General features: G+C 56.4%; 1 protein-coding gene across 1 annotated transcript; it reads right to left on the reverse strand.

Moving 5' to 3' along the window:
• Nucleotides 1-5,501: 5,501 nt before the first annotated feature.
• LOC105467414 (delta like non-canonical Notch ligand 1) lies at nt 5,502-13,670 on the reverse strand. The gene is made up of 5 exons (XM_011716990.2): nt 13,454-13,670; nt 12,126-12,189; nt 11,523-11,653; nt 8,426-8,567; nt 5,502-6,482 (listed from the first exon to the last, which is right to left on the reverse strand). The coding sequence occupies exons 1-5, from the start codon at nt 13,518-13,520 to the stop codon at nt 5,735-5,737; spliced, it is 1,152 nt and encodes a 383-aa protein (XP_011715292.2). The 5' UTR covers nt 13,521-13,670; the 3' UTR covers nt 5,502-5,734.
• Nucleotides 13,671-17,534: the final 3,864 nt, after the last annotated feature.

The raw sequence follows: 17,534 nt of genomic DNA on the forward strand, positions 1-17,534 counted from the left end.
TCCGCATCCCCTCCCCACTCCCTCCTTCTCAGCTCTCCTTCAGGAACCTTCCATGCACCTGCTCCAGGTGCTGCACGGGGCCTCTTCCTCTCTGTGGAGTTCACTGGGGATTTTTCTACTGCTGCTCCCTAGTCCAGGGCACTGTGCAAAGGCCCCTCACAGCAGTAATCCCTCAAACCCCAAGCTCACCCTCTGCCTCTGGACCATCCCCACCCCTGGGCTCTTCTTGGCCACTGGGCCTGTAATCAGGGTTTCTTCTCCCAAGTCCAAGCCTGGCTCCAGGGTTGTCTAGTAGGGACTCTAGGTGACCATCACTGTCCCCTCCTTCTACGACCACTCCAGGCTCAACACAACTACTGCATTTCCTAATGTTAAATTAAACCTGCTTTCCTAGAAAATGCTACACATGACCACACATTTAAAAAAGAATACCTGGCTGCAGGCCGGGCGCGGTGGCTCACACCTGCAATCTCAGCACTTTGGGAGGCTGAGGCAGGCAGATCACCTGAGGTCAGGAGTTCGAGACCAGCTTGGGCAACATGGTGAAACCCCATCTCTACTGGAAATACAAAAATTAGCTGGGCTTGGTGGCGCCCAGCTGAGGCACAAGAATCTCTTGAACCCAGGAGGTGGAGGTTGCAGTGAGCCAATATCGCCCCACTGCACTCCAGCCTGGATGACAAAGTGAGACTCTGTCTCAAAACAAAACAAAACAAACCCACAAACAAATACACAAAAAAGGTGGCTGCCTTGCTGTGCTGTTATTTCACTGGAAATTTTGTTTCTCTATTCAGGGGTGAGGACAGTGACTTCTTTTCAAGTTTTGTGACCTTTGTCAGGTTTCAGCCAGGGGGTTCTCCTAGCTCTGGAAATGAAATTGGAAGGCCTTCCTCTTTTCTTTTTGTCTGCTGTGGAACAGTTCCTCTAGCCTGACCCTTCCCCCTTCCCTCAAAGGGTCAAATGTGGCCTCCAAACCAGGTTGGCCTTGCCTGCCATGGGGTCTTCCCCCAGGGGATCACTCTGTTCCCACTGGCTGCGTTGAGGAATTTGGAGGATTAATATTTTCCTAGAAAACTCACCCCTTTCATCAATGTTTCTGCATTTATTAACTCGGGAACCTTCAGTGTGGTCATGTTATTTCCCTAGAGGTTTCAGGACAGCATCCGTGTCTGGCGTTTAGCCCCTGCCTGTCCGTCTTGTGGGCTCTGCCGCATTGAGGGTGGGAGGCAGGTGTGGAGTCGGCGCCCTGGGTGGGTGAGGGTAGGTGGGTGAGATCGAGGGATACGGGGCAGGCTGCCTAAGTGGCAACTCCAGATGGCACATTATGACTCAAACAGGCTGATTTTTCTGAAACAGGAGGTGGGCCAGGAAGCCCCCACTTTGAGAAATGCAGTTCGGATGAATTTCAATGTCCAGTGTTCATCCAGGAGGGGACGAACCTTTCGGATCCCGGGATGAGACTTGGTCTTCATCAGTCCTAATTTTGGGGGCCAGGAAGTGTTTTGGGTCATACCTCCTGGTTCCTAATTCAGGGTTTTAGAGCCAGAGAGGACCTTGGGTGGGGAGACCAGAGGGACACTGAGGGGCACAGTGGGCCTGAGCCCCAGCTATGAGGGCAGAGGGCAGAAGGAGATGGGGAGGAGGCAGGACCATGGCCGCTATGGTGGCCAAGGAGGGAGGCGGGTGTCAGGGGAGCCCAGGACCTAGGGTTGGAGAGCTGGAGGGGGTGGCAGCACCCTGGCCAGGGAGAGTCTGAGAGAGGAAGGATGGGCCCTGGGGAAGTGGAGAGGGGATCCAAACCCTGGGCTGCCTCCCAGGCCACTAGGGTCAAGGAATGAGACCTGGGCTCCTCTGTCCTGGGTTCAGCTGGCCGCTCTGGCTCTGGCATTCTGGGACTGGAATTCTGAGCTGAGCACACTCACGCTGGGAGGGATGTACATGGCCTGCCTGAGGAGCCCAGGGAAGCCCATCCAGCTGCCATGGGAAGTTTTGAAAGGCTGCAAGGCCCCTCACTAAGTAGCACGTAGACTATGTCCTAGCCCCTCTCCTGGGCGAGTGCCCCTTCACTAAGCCCCGGAAGGCCCCACACCAGCGTGGGGCACTTGGACTCCCCTCTGAGTTCTGCGCTGGACCTTGGTGCATGGGGGGAACTGGCCCTGAGCATGGTCACTCTCATGCTCCCATATGGACCCCCCTCCCCTGCACCTGTCACCTTCATGACCCAGCTCCCTCCAGGCCACCCACAAAGAGCCGCCTCGGGAAACAGACAGGCACAAGGCCCATGTGGGCCTTGGAGGTCATCTCAGGACCCTCTGAACCAGAAACTCCCAGGTTCCAAGAGTGTGGTCTAGAAGGGGTGTGCACAGACCTGGGCGGGCTCACCCTTTAGCCCTGAGGCCTCCTGGCCACATGGGAGGGGCTGGGTGTTAGGCCGAAGCAGAGCCCTGGAAAGCATGAGCCCTGCCCGCCCTGCCCACCCTGCCCACCATGCCCGCCCTGCCCGGAGCCTGAGGCCCCTATGGGAGGGGACCAGCGTAGCCCGGCACACGTGAAATCAACGACACAGACACAAGACTAGCCCTTGTTGTTTATTTTTCAATAAACAAGGTTTTTTTGCATGTCTGGACCGGTAGTAAACGGGAAAGCTAAAAAGAGCGACAAGGACATTTTTTTAAACATTTTGGTGACAAAATTGACACTCCTCCTCCTCCTGTCCTAATTTGGGACCGAATTAGTGATTATGTCTTGGGTCGCTGTTTTGAGCTTTTCCGTTGGTTTTGCAAGCTACATACTACACCAGACACACACAAGGTGTGGCCGGGCAGTCAAGGATCCCGACACTCTCAGCAGAATCTGGTGGCCATAGAACATGGAATGGCCATTTCTGCATGACGTGAAGACCGTGGCGAGGCTGCTGATGCTGCTCCTGTGGCACGGGAGGGGGGTTAGTGCGAGTGGTGGGCACTGTGGAATTTGGGAGGGATGGCCTCATCGTGGGCTGGTAATAATTTGTTGCGTGGGAAGGTAAGATGGTGGCCCTTCTCCAAGGGAGGTGTCTGCTCAGGACCCTCCACTCCCACGGTATGTGACCAGCACCGCGCTGGGCTCCCTGGGGACAGCTGTGTGTCCGCCCCCCTCCAGACTGCCCCCTCGTCCTGCCTGCCCCGCAGCTCCCGCACACTGCCTAGTGCTCCGCAGGTGCCTGGAAATGCTTCCTGATCAGATGAGTTGCGGACGGTGAGCAAATGAATGAATGGGGAGTTGGTCAAGGATACCTCGACCGTGGGACGTCTTTTTCTTGTTATTAGGGGAACATGGCTGTTCTCTACAGCATCAAGATCGAAAACATAGAGAATTTGATCGTCTCACCAATATTAGAATTTTGTATTTGGGGAAACTGAGGAACAGAATCGTTAGCAGACTCAGTCCAGGTCTCACGCTGAGAGAGGCCAGGCGGGGTACCAGACACCCGCCTGACACATGCCAACAATTCTTTTTTTTTGTCTTTTAAATTTTTTTATTTCTTAAAACGAACTCAAAATGAGATGAGATGGTGACTTGAATGACTTCGTTGGGGAGGAAGACGGACTTGGGGCGGTTGTCAGAGATTGGGGCAGAGGATCCAGGGGTTTGGGGTGAGGGAAGGGAGGGGAAGGGTGGGGGTGATAGAAACGGAGGGCTGGGGGGGATCAGAGGGGAAGGATGAGGGGGATCGGAGGGGAAGGGTAGGGGTGATAGGAAAGGAGGGGTGGGCTAACAGGAGGGGAAGGATGGGGGGACAGGAGGGGTGGTGGGGACGGGAGCTGGAGGGGAAGGGGAAGGGGCTTGGCAGTGATGACAGTGGTCAGGAGGTTACTGGGTTTTAGGGGTGAGGCTGGGAGGGGCTGGAGACTCAGGGCTGAAGGCAGGGAGGGGTCTGGCGGGGACAGAGGCGGGTAGGAGGGACTCTGCAGAGTGCAGATGACTTAAGTGGTGAGGGTAGGGCGGGGCTTGGAATCAGGATGACAAAGGACGGGGTGTGAAGAGACCAATGGCTTGGTGGGGGGGAGTGGGGTGTTGGGAGTTTGGGCAGATGCTGGTCAGGCTTTGAGTCAGGATGAGAGGGCTTGGGCGGTGGTTGGAGGACGATGAGGCGAAGAGGTCGATATCGTGTCATGACGATGGCGCAGGTGACCAATGGGTGGGTGACTGTGAGTTGTGTGCGGGTGACTGATGTGACTGACTGCAGATGACGAAGGTGATGATGACAGAAATAAACACCTGGAGCAAGGTAAACACGGCAGGCAACGCTCACAAAAGCTAAGAGTCTAGATTCTTATCTAAATCATCTAAGAAGCAAAATATTCCTATCTGGTACCCAAGGGCTGTTTAGCTGCCCAACCTCAAAAGCTGAAAAGCTAAACAGAGCTCTGTCCCATTTCTTTCTATTTTTGCACAAAAAATAGATGCTCTTTGTTAAAAAAAAAAAGTCAAATACAAAATTCAGAAGCTGGCTAGGTCTTTTGAGATCTGAGAATTATTAACTCAGCAACACAAATGTCAACCCGTGGCTGTGTGGGCCAGGTCTTGGACCACATTTGCCACAGTACTAGTAAGCGCCCCACAAGTGACAATTTCCACTAATCCCCGTGAAAACCTTGGTGAGGGCTGTGTTGCTGCTCAGATTCTGCCAGGGGCACTTGCGGCTCAAAGTGCATTCAAGTCTCAAGGGATAGGGTAGGGGCAGGCATGGCGTTGGGGCTCTGGGTGGGCAAGGAGGGGTGGGAGAGGGCTGGCTGCCTAAGTGGCAACTCTAGATGGCACATTATGACCCAAAGGGGCTATTTTTTCCCAAATGGGAAGTGGGCCAGGAGGCTCCCCACTTTGAGAAACGCAGTTAGGATAAATTTCCACATCAAGTGTTCATCCAGGATAGGCCAAAACCTTTCGGATCCCAGGATGAGACTCAGTCTTCATCAGATCCTAATTTTTGGGGTCAGGAAGTGTTTTGGTTCGTACCCCCTCGTTCCTAATTCAGAGTTTTAGAGCCAGAGAGGACTGTGATGGTCGGTGTTCAAACCCCTCCCTCGAGAGGGGCGAGAAAGTGGGCCCAGGATTGGGATAGGGACTCGCCAAGGATCACACAGCGAGTTAGTGGCAGGGCTGGGACAGGGACCCAGCCCCCCAGCAGCCAACCTGGGGCTCTCTCTGCCTGACACACAGCCGCTGCACTCCGCTAAATCTCAAATCAATTGGAAAGATCTAAAGGTAGCGGTGTTGAGCTGGATGTGAGTGCAAGTCGGATGTGGTGTGTGAGAATTAACGAACGAAAGTAATCGTAGCCCTTTGCACAGTGGGTGGTCATGTACAGCACTCGTAACGGTTTCACGAGGACTCTGTGGCCGAGACCCCAGGGGAGGGGCGTCGGCACTGAGCCCTGGTTCTGTTGCCTTGTTTTTTTTTGGTCTTTTTTGATATTTCATTAAGTTTAGAGTTTAGAATAACATACTTATTTCTCTTACTTGTTTAAAGATGAAATTCTTATTATTATTCTGTATCATGCATTAAGAGAGAGAAAGAGGATTGTTTTAGCATTGCGCTTGTCACACAGCAACACAAAGACAATATATGTAAGCGTAGCGTTCACCACATTTGACACAAGAAAGCGCGAACTCCAGCACAAAGATTAGGACAGACCGCACATAGTGAGCTCTGCGGAACTCCAAGAATCTAGGGGGGACTGTGGGAGGGCTGCTTAGATCTCCTCGCCGCCGGCCTCCTTGCTGAAGGTGGTCATGTCGATCTTCTCGGGGAAGATGATGTTAACGGCCAGGTCTTCCCCGCTGTTGTACTGAAGCAGCAGGTTCTTCTTCTTCCGCAGCATGCGGTTGTAGCGCAGGTTGGACACCCAGGTCTCGCACTTGTTGAGGAAGACGATGCCCACGGTGCCCAGCACCACCAGGCTGGTGAGCACGCCCAGGATGGTGAAGCAGATGGCCTGGCCCTCGGTGAGGAGAGGGGTATTCTTGTTGATCTCTTTCATGGACACCTTCAGGACACGGTGCTCGGGCTGCGGTACCGGCAGCTCGTGCACCCCAGGGGTCAGGCGGTAGGTCAGCCCGTAGCCGCTGGGCAGATGGGTGACCTGCTGGGGGCTCAGCGCGCGCTTCTTGACACAGGTGAGACCTGTGAACTCGGGCTTGCACAGACACTCGTAGCTCACCTGGGTGTGCTGCAGGCAGGTGCCCCCGTTCTGGCATGGGCCACTGGCGCAGTTGGTCACCGGGCGGCTGCAGGTCTTGTCGATGAAGCCAGCCGGGCACCGGCAGCGGAAGTCGCCCCCGATGTCGGTGCAGACGCCATCGTTCTCGCATGGGTTGGGGGTGCAGCTGTTGGCCACGATCTCGCAGAAATTGCCTGAGAAGCCAGGGGGGCACAGGCAGGAGGCATGGGAGGCCCGGCCCTCATCATCCACGCAGGTGCCTCCGTGCTGGCAGGGGGAGCTGCAACACAACAGGGACACAGTAAAGGGCCTTGGGGGCTGGGCTACGACAGCGCTGCAGGGCACGGGGCTCAGGGCAGAAGGTCTCTGGCCTAATTAAGGGGCAGATGCTCAAAACACATCAGGTGAATGAGGGAGGGAAGGAGGGAACGCCAGCCAGGGAGGCACAGAGAGGTGCCCAGGGTCATGACCCCTGTCTGCAAGAGGCTCACCAGCAGCTCTAGGGGTGGGTGGGTGCCCACCTCACCCCCATCTCCATGCTAACCTGGGACACACCTGACCTCCCATGCCAGGACGCTCACGTCCTCTCCCACCTCTTTCTGCACCTCTCCAACCAGAGGACTGTTGGTTAGTCACTAACCAGCTGGGGAAACTGAGGCTAGAAGAGGAAAAGTCAGTGACAGCCCAGGACTGGAGCAAACCCCCTTCCCTTAGCTCCATCCCTGGGCTGCTGGGGCAGAAGAACCAAGCAAGGGGCACCCCTCACCCTATCCCGGGACCCGCTGTCGTCCTTCCTGCCTATGGCCACTATCGTTGCCAACCCTCATTATTATTATTATCATCATCATTAGCAGAGTGGATCCACAGGCTATTGTGCAGGAAGCGCTTGGGGACTCTCAAAGAGAAAGCAATACGAGGTCTGTCTATGCTGGCACGAGCCGGTGTCTGTGCCAGGCTGTTTAATAGTGGTCCATTCACCCAAGTGCAGCTTGCAAACCAAAGCTGTTTGCTCAAAGCGGAGCGCAAGGAGCATTTAATGTAAGTGCTTTTAAACGAGCGAGCCTTTTGTCATCTGATAAATGCCAAAACTCCGGGGAAGAAGGGGCAATAAACACAAGAAATCAGCATTGCTGCTTCAGGGTGCGGGCTCCATGGGAGCCAGGCTCTGAAGGAATTTCAAGGACCTCAGGCTCTATTTTGACACACTGGTTTAAGTCCGTTAGCGAGAAAAACAAAATATTTTAAAGCTCTTGTTATCTTTTTATCCTTCTTGCTAATAAGCTCAGTTGTCACCAGCCCCCACTCTGACCCTGTCTGAAGACTGATCTTCGGAAGCCTCGTTAATGTCCGCTTACAGCTGTTACAGACTACCGCGGTCTCTGCCATCCCGCAATGTCGGGTCAAGATAAGCTTATTTGCATGTTAGCTTCTGTTTCTTCAGAGGAAAGGGACACCCCCGTCCCCCAACTACAGGCCCAGGACTGGGTTCAAGTTTGGATTCTTATATTCGGACTCTGCCTCTGTCAAGATCTCCCTTGGCTTCAGGCTAAGCCCCATCCAACGGGGAGGAGGGATGGCTCAGGGCTGCCACAGAGATAACAGGTGGAGAGCGGCTGAGCCACTGGGAAGCATTGCTCAGGGAGGTCCAAGTGAAGACAGTGGCCATTCCGTTGCATCCACTGCCCAGGGGTCCCAAAGCTTCCCTCCCCACTGAGGAGAGCTGACAGCCGGCCCACCTCCTCTTGTGCTGGCAGAAACCCAATCGCTTCACCTCTCAGCCTGGCAACTCCCTCCACAGACATCCCAGAAAATCCAACTGCAGAGCCCACCAGTTCCCCAAAACCACCCCTGAGATACGGCAAGCGGGTTTCAAACAGCCTCAGCCCCGCGGAGCTCCAATCTCTCATTATGTTGCCTTTAGAAAATTATGCAGCTCGGAGTGTCAGTTCACCATTCCGATCGACAGTCAGTCACACGCATCAGGACGTGCGAACATCAGGGGAATATGAAATCGCCTTCGGGATCATTTGAAAAAATTATGGCAATGACACATTCCCCCCTAAACACCCCCATCCAGAGCTGTCCCCCATGGGCTGCCAGGATAAGCGCCTACTTCATCTTTTGTCAGAAGACAGGTCCAACAGGGTTAGGCTGAAAGGGTCTTTAGCGGGTGCGTGAAAAGCAGCATTCATTAGATCACACATCGTCGGGAAGGATATTTACCCATTGATCACACAAGGCCCGTCCTTTTTCTGGCAGTCCTTTCCCGAGTACCCAGGGGCACAGGAGCATTCATAGAGGCCATCGTCCAGGCTCACGCAGGTCCCGTTGTTAGCACAGGGGGTCGAGGAGCAGGCCCGAACATCTGCGGGGTGATGGAGAAGACAAGAACTTAGTTTCCTCTCCATACACAAGCGTGATGTGGACCCCAGTGGGCTTTAAAACAGCTCTGTGGCCACCAAGTGGGGTCTGGAGTAAGACGGTGTAGGGAGCTCCCTCAAAAAATCCCACGAAGTGAGTTAGCTGAGGCTCAGGAAGCTGAATGGGGTTTCCTTGTCTAAGGTCACAGATCAGAAAGTCGTGGCCACTGGTACTCAAGCCAGGATAGCTGTTCCCTTTGCCTGGCACCAGGTCACCCCATATCCAGCAACATGTCCGTGACGTTCACTGTGGACATCACGCTCCTCCCTGCAACAGCATGCCTAGCTGAGATTCCCTCAGGTCTGTCTCCACCAGACAAGACTGCACGAACCTCCAGCCTCTCCTGTTGGGGGAGGGGTCCTGGCCAGCTGGGGGACGAATACAGCCCAACCCTCAGAAAAACCACCAGCTCTTCATACTTTTCCGTCAAAGAGGGGCAGTGAGGGGGATGGAGTCAGGAATCAAGAAACCTGTTAGCCCCAGCACTACACATGTCCCTGTGGTCACTTAATGCACTCAGGCTCTGAACTCAAGGGGTCCCTGGTAAAAAGGCTGCATCTTTAAAGCCAGGAAAATTAGAACTATTGAGCGCTCTCCTATCAGTGCAGGCTTCCATGAGCACTGGAATATTCCCACCATCTTTTAACACCTTCCATCAGGCACACTCCATTATTCAGGTTCAGCAAGCCAGGGACGAGCTGAACACAAGGGCCCGCGTCAGGGGCTCTCTGACGGTGGAGACCCCAGCTCCCCAGTGGGGCCAGGAAGGGACCCCTGTCCTGCCCTGTATCCAGCCTGCTGCCATGTGGCAGCAGAGTTCAGCTCCTCCCCATTCTGTGCCTCAGTTTCCCTACTTATAAAAAGAGGGTCTTTCCTTGGCCAATCTCTGAGGGACTCTTCAGCTTTGATTTTCTATAATTTGAGCTGCTGCACCTGCCAAACAGAAAGCCAGGGCCAGCGAGAGACACAGCAAGCTAAGGCAGGCTGGTGGGGGTGCGGGGAGGAAATTCCCCGTGCTGAAGCCACACACGTGCGTATTTTTTGTTCCCTCTCAGAGAGATCCACACCCTTGTGGAGGGGAGACTGCAATCAATCAAGAAGGAAGAGCCTGAACGCCGCGTTGATGGACTACCCCGTGGCGTTCCACAGAAGCCCAGCTTGGTGCAAGGACACATAAAGAGGATTTATCTTTATGGGACGGCACCGGCGAGGCATCAGCACGCGGCAACTCCGCGTCAGGCTCCTAATTCTCTGCAACCGGCTCTCCTGTCACTCAGAATCTTAAATTTAAGCTAAAAAGCTGGCGACCACCCTCAGCTTGTCCCTGCAGCTCTCCCTGCTACGCCAATCCTGGATCAGCCCTCCTGAGTCTCCAACCCCAAGGCAGGGGTGAAATAAGCTGCTCTGAGGAGAAGGCTGCTTGGGGGTCTCTGCCAGGACAGCAGCTGTGGCCACGGCAGCCTCAAAGATGGGCAAACAGGGGGAGGGAGGGCTGTGTCTTCTCTGGGACCCTAGACTCTCTGGCCATCCCCAAGCTGGCTGCCTTTGTCAACCTGGTGGGGAGGGGACATACCAAGGGCCCATGGGAAGGGAGGCATTTGTCTGGAAAATTTCAGCAAGGCTGTACTGCATTTAGATACCAAAGAAGATGGGCTCCAGGCTAAAACCCTAACCCTGATCCCACATGGTGGCTTTGCTGGGATCCCCCAAATCCCCAAACAACTGAGAGCTGCTGCCACTGCTTCTGTGAGGGGCAGCAGAGACGTCGGCCACAGCATGAGTCAGCCACGGGGAACCTTGCACCGTATTAGGGGGGCAGGAATGAAGGACCAGAGACAATTTGGAGTGTGAGGGAGCTCAGCTTCAGAGCCACGGCTGCCCTGCCTGTATAGGGCAGGGGCCATAACAAAACGCTCTTAAGTGTTCCTTAAGGGAGGATGTTAGTTGCAATCGAAGACAAAAATGAACTCTCTTTCTGGGGCTGGGGGAAAGGGTTGTAGCTGGCTTTTCTCCCAACTTCTTTCATATCACTTAGCAGACACTTGCGTTTCTCTGATCCTCCATTTCCCTATCTGTACCTCTTTACTAATGTCGGGGACCGAGGGACAGAGGCCCTGAGGGCAGGCTGCTACGCAGCTGGGAGTTTTTTTGTGGACTTCAGTTTGCCCAGACGTTAGGGCAGGTTTTGCCAAATGAAAATGGGCTTAGACGGACATTTCGCAGCTTGAAAATGCAGTGACAGCCAACTCTCAATTGCTTAGGGTAACGGAGGCAAAGATTGCATAAATTAATGAAATCAACAGATAACACCCATCTTCACTTTAACCCTTTCTCAGCTTTTCCCAACCCCAGCCTCCCCCTATACCTGACCCGCTCAGTCCAGGCCCCCCGGCCCTGTCCTTCTGGCCGTGACTCAGCACCTGCCCCTCAACCCCTGAGCAGTGCTGGCCACCCCCCACCCCATTTGTTTGTCTGCAGCCTCTTTACGGTCTTGCGTGTGCTTTTCTAGGGAGTCTTAGCTCCGAGATCCCCAGAGCCTTGTCCATCTCTGGGCTTCCGTGACCTGGACAGGCGGCCTGGGGTCTGTGGTCCCACCGGCCCAGCTGTGTGTGTATTTTGTGACTCTTTATTCAACAGGAAGCTCCCCGGCCCCCACCCCATATCTTCTCTAGGTGCTGGATGCTGATGGTGCAGAGGAGAGCAAAATACAGTCCCTACCTCTGAGGAGGCATTCGGTACCCGCAGGAAATTTATAAACAGATCGTTAGAATACAGGGCACGAGGTGTGCAGGAATGAGGAAGTGAGGGCCGCCAGCAACAGGAGACTGGGAGGAGGTGGTGGGGGCTAGGGCAGGCAGGTAAGGATGCAGGGCTGAAGCAAACAAAGGCGAGTGCCAACCTCTATCACAGAATTCCCCATCCCAGCCGTCGGTGCAAATGCACTGCCAGGGTTCTTCACAGAGTCCGTGAAGGCAGCCGGGAGAGGTCACGCACTGGTCACACAGGGGACCCTGCCAACCAGGCTGGCACCTGCAAGGGGTGGGGGAGAAAGGTGGGGACATATGAAGAGGGCAGGGGTAGAGAGGGAGCTCAGGCTACTTTCTGTGGAACCAAGGACCCTTGGGGGTCTTTGCACAGTGCCAGCCAGTGGTCCTGGGAAGGAACCATCAGTCACCTGCATGGGAAAACTGACAGAATGCATGCCAAGCTCAGGGGCCGACCTGGAGGGGTCCCGAGATCCCGGGGGAGTGCTGCGTTTTGCCGCAGTGGCCTGCAGAGGTCTCACCTGCCACCCCACCTCTGAGAATGCAGACAGGAGCTATGGCCGCCCCCACCCCCTGCCCTCATCTCCCCCGCTTGCCCCCACCAGTTTTCTGAAGGGGCCAGGAAGCTGTTTGCTGCAGCGCAGTGGCCAAGTCCCCTGTTTTTTCTGCCTGACTTCATGACTCCCCAGGCTGCTGCGTGGCCCCCACAAGCTACCTCTATGGAGCCACTCTATTACCTGCAAACATTGTCATCCTCGCAGAATCCATTTTGGGGGTTGCAGGCCGGGAAGCATTCAGCCCCTGAGATACAAGAAAGGTTATACGATCACCCCACCAGGCCCCAAGCCAAGGCAAAGCCTGTCTTCTCCCACACAGCCCTCCACTGTCCCCGAGGGCACCAACAGCCCTCTTGGGTCCTACCAGTCCGGCACACAGTAGGCACTTCCTATCCGAGCATGGATGGGGCTCAATGCACGCAGGAGAAAAATCTCTGCCACGTTCCCAGTGATGAAATGACTACAGTACACTCCCTAGTTCTTAGGAGCATGAGAAACACCTTCTCTCCCGACCCCCAAAAGCAAATACGACACCTCAAGTCCTCCTAACAGTGGGGATGGGGACAGTGGAGGGAAATATGTTGACCCCCAGGCACGCAGCCTGACCCTGACCATCACTTTTGCAACCTGAGCTGAAAAGGGGAGCAGATTTTGAGGTGTTCAGCTCTGGGAAAGCCCAGACAGGTTCACCTGGTGGGCTCCCCAGTAAGGCGTCTGGATTCTTTTGAAGGTTCATCCCTATTAAGCTGGGCACCCAGGTCAAATCTTCCCCCCTTTCCCCTACCCCAGACTCTTCGCATTAAGAAAACGATGACGATACAGGGTTTTGCTTAGCGGGCTGAGGTTGCAACACTGCTTAGAGATTCTGACACTTTAATAGGCACCTACTGTGTGCATTTTACTCAACCAGCTCCACAGCTTCCTAGACAGCCCCCTCACAACTACTGGTGCAATAAGTGGGGGGGGGCGCTGCGGGAAGGGGGCAACTCTCTCGCTGTCAGAGACAGATGGCCGCTGCAGACAGAAGTGTCGCAGCCCCTCACCTAGAGAAACGCGCCACGCAGTAAGGGCTCAGGCTGGGCTTCTCTGGGAATTGGGGGTTAAGACGGCAAAGTCGCCCCCCACCCCCGCCCCGAGACCTGTTCCCGAACGCTCACACAGAGACACCCCAAAGTTGCACCCCAGAGTATTTTCGTAGAAGACTCCACAACAGCACCTCATTTTTCCATACCTCCTTGCTCAGCGCACCGACACCCCTCTGGCGCCACTTCTGCGGGGCGGGAAGGGGCTGGGGGTCTCACACATCCCCTGCGCCCTGGGACCCCAGGGTCGGGCCTTGGCAAGCGAGGGTGGCGGGGAGGGCGAGGCAGACACAGCGCGGGGTTTAGGGCTAGGCGGGACGGGAGGAGTTGGGGCGCACGAGACGGGGCGTGCGGGGCACCGGGCGGCCGGCGGGGCGTCGCAGGCTTCCCCAGAGGGGGCGCGAGCCGGGCCGCCGGGGGGCTCACCATGGGTGCTGTGGCCGAAAGCCAGCAGGAGCAAGAGGACGCGCAGGAGGGCTTCGGTCGCGGTCATCTCGGGGCGGCCGGGGTCGCGGTCCCGGGAGCGGTGCGGGCGCGGGTCCGGCTCCTGGCGCCGCACTGGGCTTCTGGTTGCGGACGCGGAAGGGGGCGCGGGCGCGCAGCGAGGGGAAAGCCAGGGCTGCACCGGGCTGCGCGCTGCGCTCTCCACCGCCGCTGCCGGGGAGCTGCCGCCGCCGCCGCGCGCGCCGCCCTTTTCGTACCGCCTCCCCCCCCCGCGGCCCCCGCCCCCCGCCCCCGCCTCTGCGCACACGGGGCCGGCGCCGGCCAGTCCCGGTGACCCCCGCCCCTCACAGGGCCGCCCCCCACCACTGCAGTGTCCCGGAAGCTCGCTGGCGCACACGGGTGCACTCTTGGCTAGACGGGCACAGGTACCCCGCGAGCGTTTGGCACACGTTCCCCCCCACAGGACAGCATGCGGCCGCGCACACACAGGCCTGCCTAGGACAAGTCGCAGGAATCGAACCTGGGCCGCAGACCTCCCCGGAGAGCACAAGTCCGCACGCAGGAACACCGAAACACTTATTGCTGACGTCCCGGGCACACGTACAATGGTTAGATACCCAGGAAAACGCAAAGGCGCACTATGAAGATGTGAACTAAGCACATAATCACACACGCACACAGAAAAACACCCAGGAAAAGCCCGACACCACCGGTACCCCTAGCCATGAAGACGCAGAAAAATACAGTTGCCCCTGTGGCAACCCACACCCCGCAACGCAAACGCACACGGCAACCCAAACACACTGTAGCCCAGAAGGCCTATAGACACAGTCCTGGGCAGCAGAGGGGCAAGCAGACCCTCGGTTACCCAACCATGGGCATCCTCTCCCATGTGCCAATCCCCTGCACACAGACGCGTAGGCAGAACCACCTGCACACCCAAACACACAAACACACTTGTAAACAGACGGTCACTCGTGCCTGCATTCAGTCACACCCACCCCCGCACACACAGCATCTCAGTCAGGGCCTTAGCCGTGCTGAAACACAAATGCACCGACTCTTATGCACACATGTACGCACAGCCACGCACCTGATACCCACAAGCACACATACCCAGCCGACTCGTGGTCACACACTGACAAAAATACATATGCAGTCCCCAACACACACACACACACACGGTCGCATCTGTCTTTGTCCACAGTGGCATGCGTGGGCAGCCTCACCAATGTGCTCTCACATACACACAATAGCACTCCAGGCACTCGGCACGTATTCCAGACCCACTGGGAGAACTTCTCTGAGGGGTCGCCAGCCCGAGAGGTGCAGGTAGAGGATGCCAATTGCCAGAGACCCTCTTCCTCTGCAGAGCTCCCAGGGAGAGGGGGTGCTCCTCAGGCACCCCTCCTCACCATTACCCCCAGCCTAGGCTTAGAGCCCTGGTGTAGAGGAAAGCTCTGCACCCCCTGACCCAGTCTGTATGGGGGAGGCTCAGAAAGACAGGGAGGGAGAGGGGTAGGAAGGGATTAAAGATGTTTAACCTCCTGGCGGAAGGGTCCCAGGGATCCTGATCTTTGGGTGGGTGGTTTATAATACTTAATTTACATAATTAATTAATACATATCCTAGATGCAGGGAGTGGGTGCCCACCCAGCTCCCGGCCTCCCCTTCCTCGCAGTGCTGCAGTGGGGTGTGATCTTGCCACTTTGAACCTGGAAGCTGGATGTTTTGGCCTCCTGGCCCTCTAGCCCAGCCCTGGCAGGTCTGAGAACACGTTTCCCATCCTAGCCATAGATGTGGGAAGGCAGGCCCATGGGCGTCCCCAGGCCCACCAGCCCTAAGTCAGTTGCTCCAGTAAGGCACTCAGGATGGGCACAGGGATGGACAGAGACCAGAGCTGCTCTGGGCTGGCTCCGAGGAGGCTGGAGGGAAATTCCCAGACCCTGGTGAATGGTGTCCCTTCCCTGATGTTATCTGCAGAACGCCCAGATGGGTAGGGGCTGCTGGGAATGGCTTTGGGGACAGGCTGGAGGGAGCAGCTGGGGTGCCCACTGTGTGCCTGCCACATGCCCTTGCATTCCTGTGACCCTGCTCTCTTCCGTGGACTCTTTCCTCAAGTCAAGAAACCAACTCCAGTGACGGAAGGTCCTTTGCCCAAGGCCCTTGGCCTAGAACGAGAGTGGCTGACAGACTCAACCCTGGAAGTGCCAATGTCCACTGCATGGTGATTGCCAAGGTCTTCCTGACCAGGGTTCCTCTCTTCCCTCCCTCCAAGGCCCCTGACTTCAGCCTCCGAAATCATCCCAACAGCAGGCAGACCTGGAAGAGCTGAGTTCTCTGCTAGAAGCCAAGGAGGGGTGGAGGATCTCAGGGCTGGGTAACCCAGGGGCGAGGGCCTCCCAGGCTCCTGCCAAAGTCCCGCAGAGAGGAGAATCTCTGGACTACATGGAGCACTTAGGGGGCCCCAGTGGACTTCGAGTTTCCCCACCCCCAAGCACACCTAGACTCCTCCCTTCCCCAACCAGATTCTTCCCCGGACCCACCCCCGCTCCACCGCAGCCCTCCCCAGTTTAGGAAAGGGAGGGAGGCCAGAGGAGGGTATTCTCGCCCAAGGGAGTCTGTCCAAATGTCACAGGCTTATGCTGAAAGGGCACTGCCTTCGCTTGGGGGGCACCTGCTCTCTAATCCTATCTCCATTTCATGCCCACCAAGGCTCCTGGGCCCTGGGCCAGTCACTTCCCTCTGGGAGCCCTGTTTCTTAGCCCATAAACAGAGATGTCCCACCTGTCTCTGAAGGGAACTCGGGTTTTTGTAAGCAGAAAAGCACTGTGCTGACAGGGCCTGGTCAGAACCCCTTCCAGCCATTCCTCCAACAGCTGCAGCCCAGAGCCCTTGCCCCAGACAGCTAGAGGATCTCCAAGCTGGCGACCAGGCTCCACTGGCCCCGGGCCCTCTTCAAGAGCCCCCTGCAGGGACACTTCAGGGACGGGAGGGGACTTTCCTGTCTCACGGGACCTACAAGCCAAGAAGCTTTCTGTTGCCTTGCTCTGATCTCAATAAAGCGTTTGTAAATTCAGGAGGCTGGAGCTTTCTTTTCAGCAAGCAGACACTGAGAAAGCGTAGCTTAGGAGCGGTGGGGAGGGGAGGTTGGTGACTGTCACAGACTTTAAGTCTGCACAGAAGGCGCGAAAATGCCAATGTAGTCCCTTGGGGAGAAGCAGTACAGTCTGCTGTTTGCAAGCAGACCCTGGGGCTGCCGAGCGGCGGGCTGGAGGAGCTGGGCACCCCCTCCTCTATCTGCACATCCCTCCCCTCCTCTCCCTTCCTCTTCTCTCAAGAGCCATGCTCCATGTACAGGCCCCCGGGATTACAAAGATGAGGCCAGTAGCCCACGGGTCCTCACAGAATGGCGTAGCAGGCGATCTACACAGGTTGCAGGGACTGAACCTGCCAACTCTGGGGCCAGACTGAGATTCATGAGCTGGACTCCCTCCCTGTAGCCAAGCCTAAGGCTCTGCCTGTGGCCCCACGCCCCACAGGCAAGAGCCGAAAGCAAGGGGAACCTGTCCGGAAGCAGTCTTGCTGGGCTTCCCTGGGGCAGCAAGGGGGCTGGTGATGAGTGAAAGTTTTCCACGGGAAGGAAAGAAGTGCTGTCTCCAGCCCTTTTTCTCCCCACTCCTCTGCTCTCCCTTCCTCTGCTCTCCCCTCCTGTCTGCTCCCCCTCCTCCTTTTCTAAACACTGACTCCTCCAGCCAGCCCCAGACCACTTCGCCCCTGATTAAAGGCAGAAACACTGATCAGGGCAGTTCAGCTGGGTGGAGCTAGAGGGGCCTCTGAGACTCACTAGCCCTGGGCACCATCAGGGGTGGGAGAGAGAGAGCAGGGGTGGCCGGTGAGGGGGCTTCACCCCACCTTCACGTTCTGCTCTGCATACCACCCGCACAGCCTTGGTGGGGATCTCCATGCCTTGAGGCTTTGCTTCTGCCTAGACTAGGTTTTTTTCTTTTGGGGGGGTCTGAGCCCCCACTGATCCAGTCCTAGTCGGCATCCTACAGACAAG

The sequence above is a fragment of the Macaca nemestrina genome, chromosome 7, assembly GCF_043159975.1.
Source record: "Macaca nemestrina isolate mMacNem1 chromosome 7, mMacNem.hap1, whole genome shotgun sequence".
In the NCBI taxonomy this organism is placed as follows: domain Eukaryota; kingdom Metazoa; phylum Chordata; class Mammalia; order Primates; family Cercopithecidae; genus Macaca; species Macaca nemestrina.

What these genes read in the sequence shown, in the direction of transcription:
- LOC105467414 (XM_011716990.2), bottom strand. Translation starts at nt 13,520, where the DNA reads ATGACCGCGACCGAAGCCCTCCTGCGCGTCCTCTTGCTCCTGCTGGCT. An exon ending in TTTCGGCCACAGCACCCATG is followed by an intron (nt 12,190 to 13,453) that starts GTGAGCCCCCCG and finishes CTTGTATCTCAG; the next exon opens with GGGCTGAATGCTTCCCGGCC. An exon ending in GGGCCTTGTGTGATCAATGG is followed by an intron (nt 6,483 to 8,425) that starts GTAAATATCCTT and finishes GTTGTGTTGCAG; the next exon opens with CTCCCCCTGCCAGCACGGAG.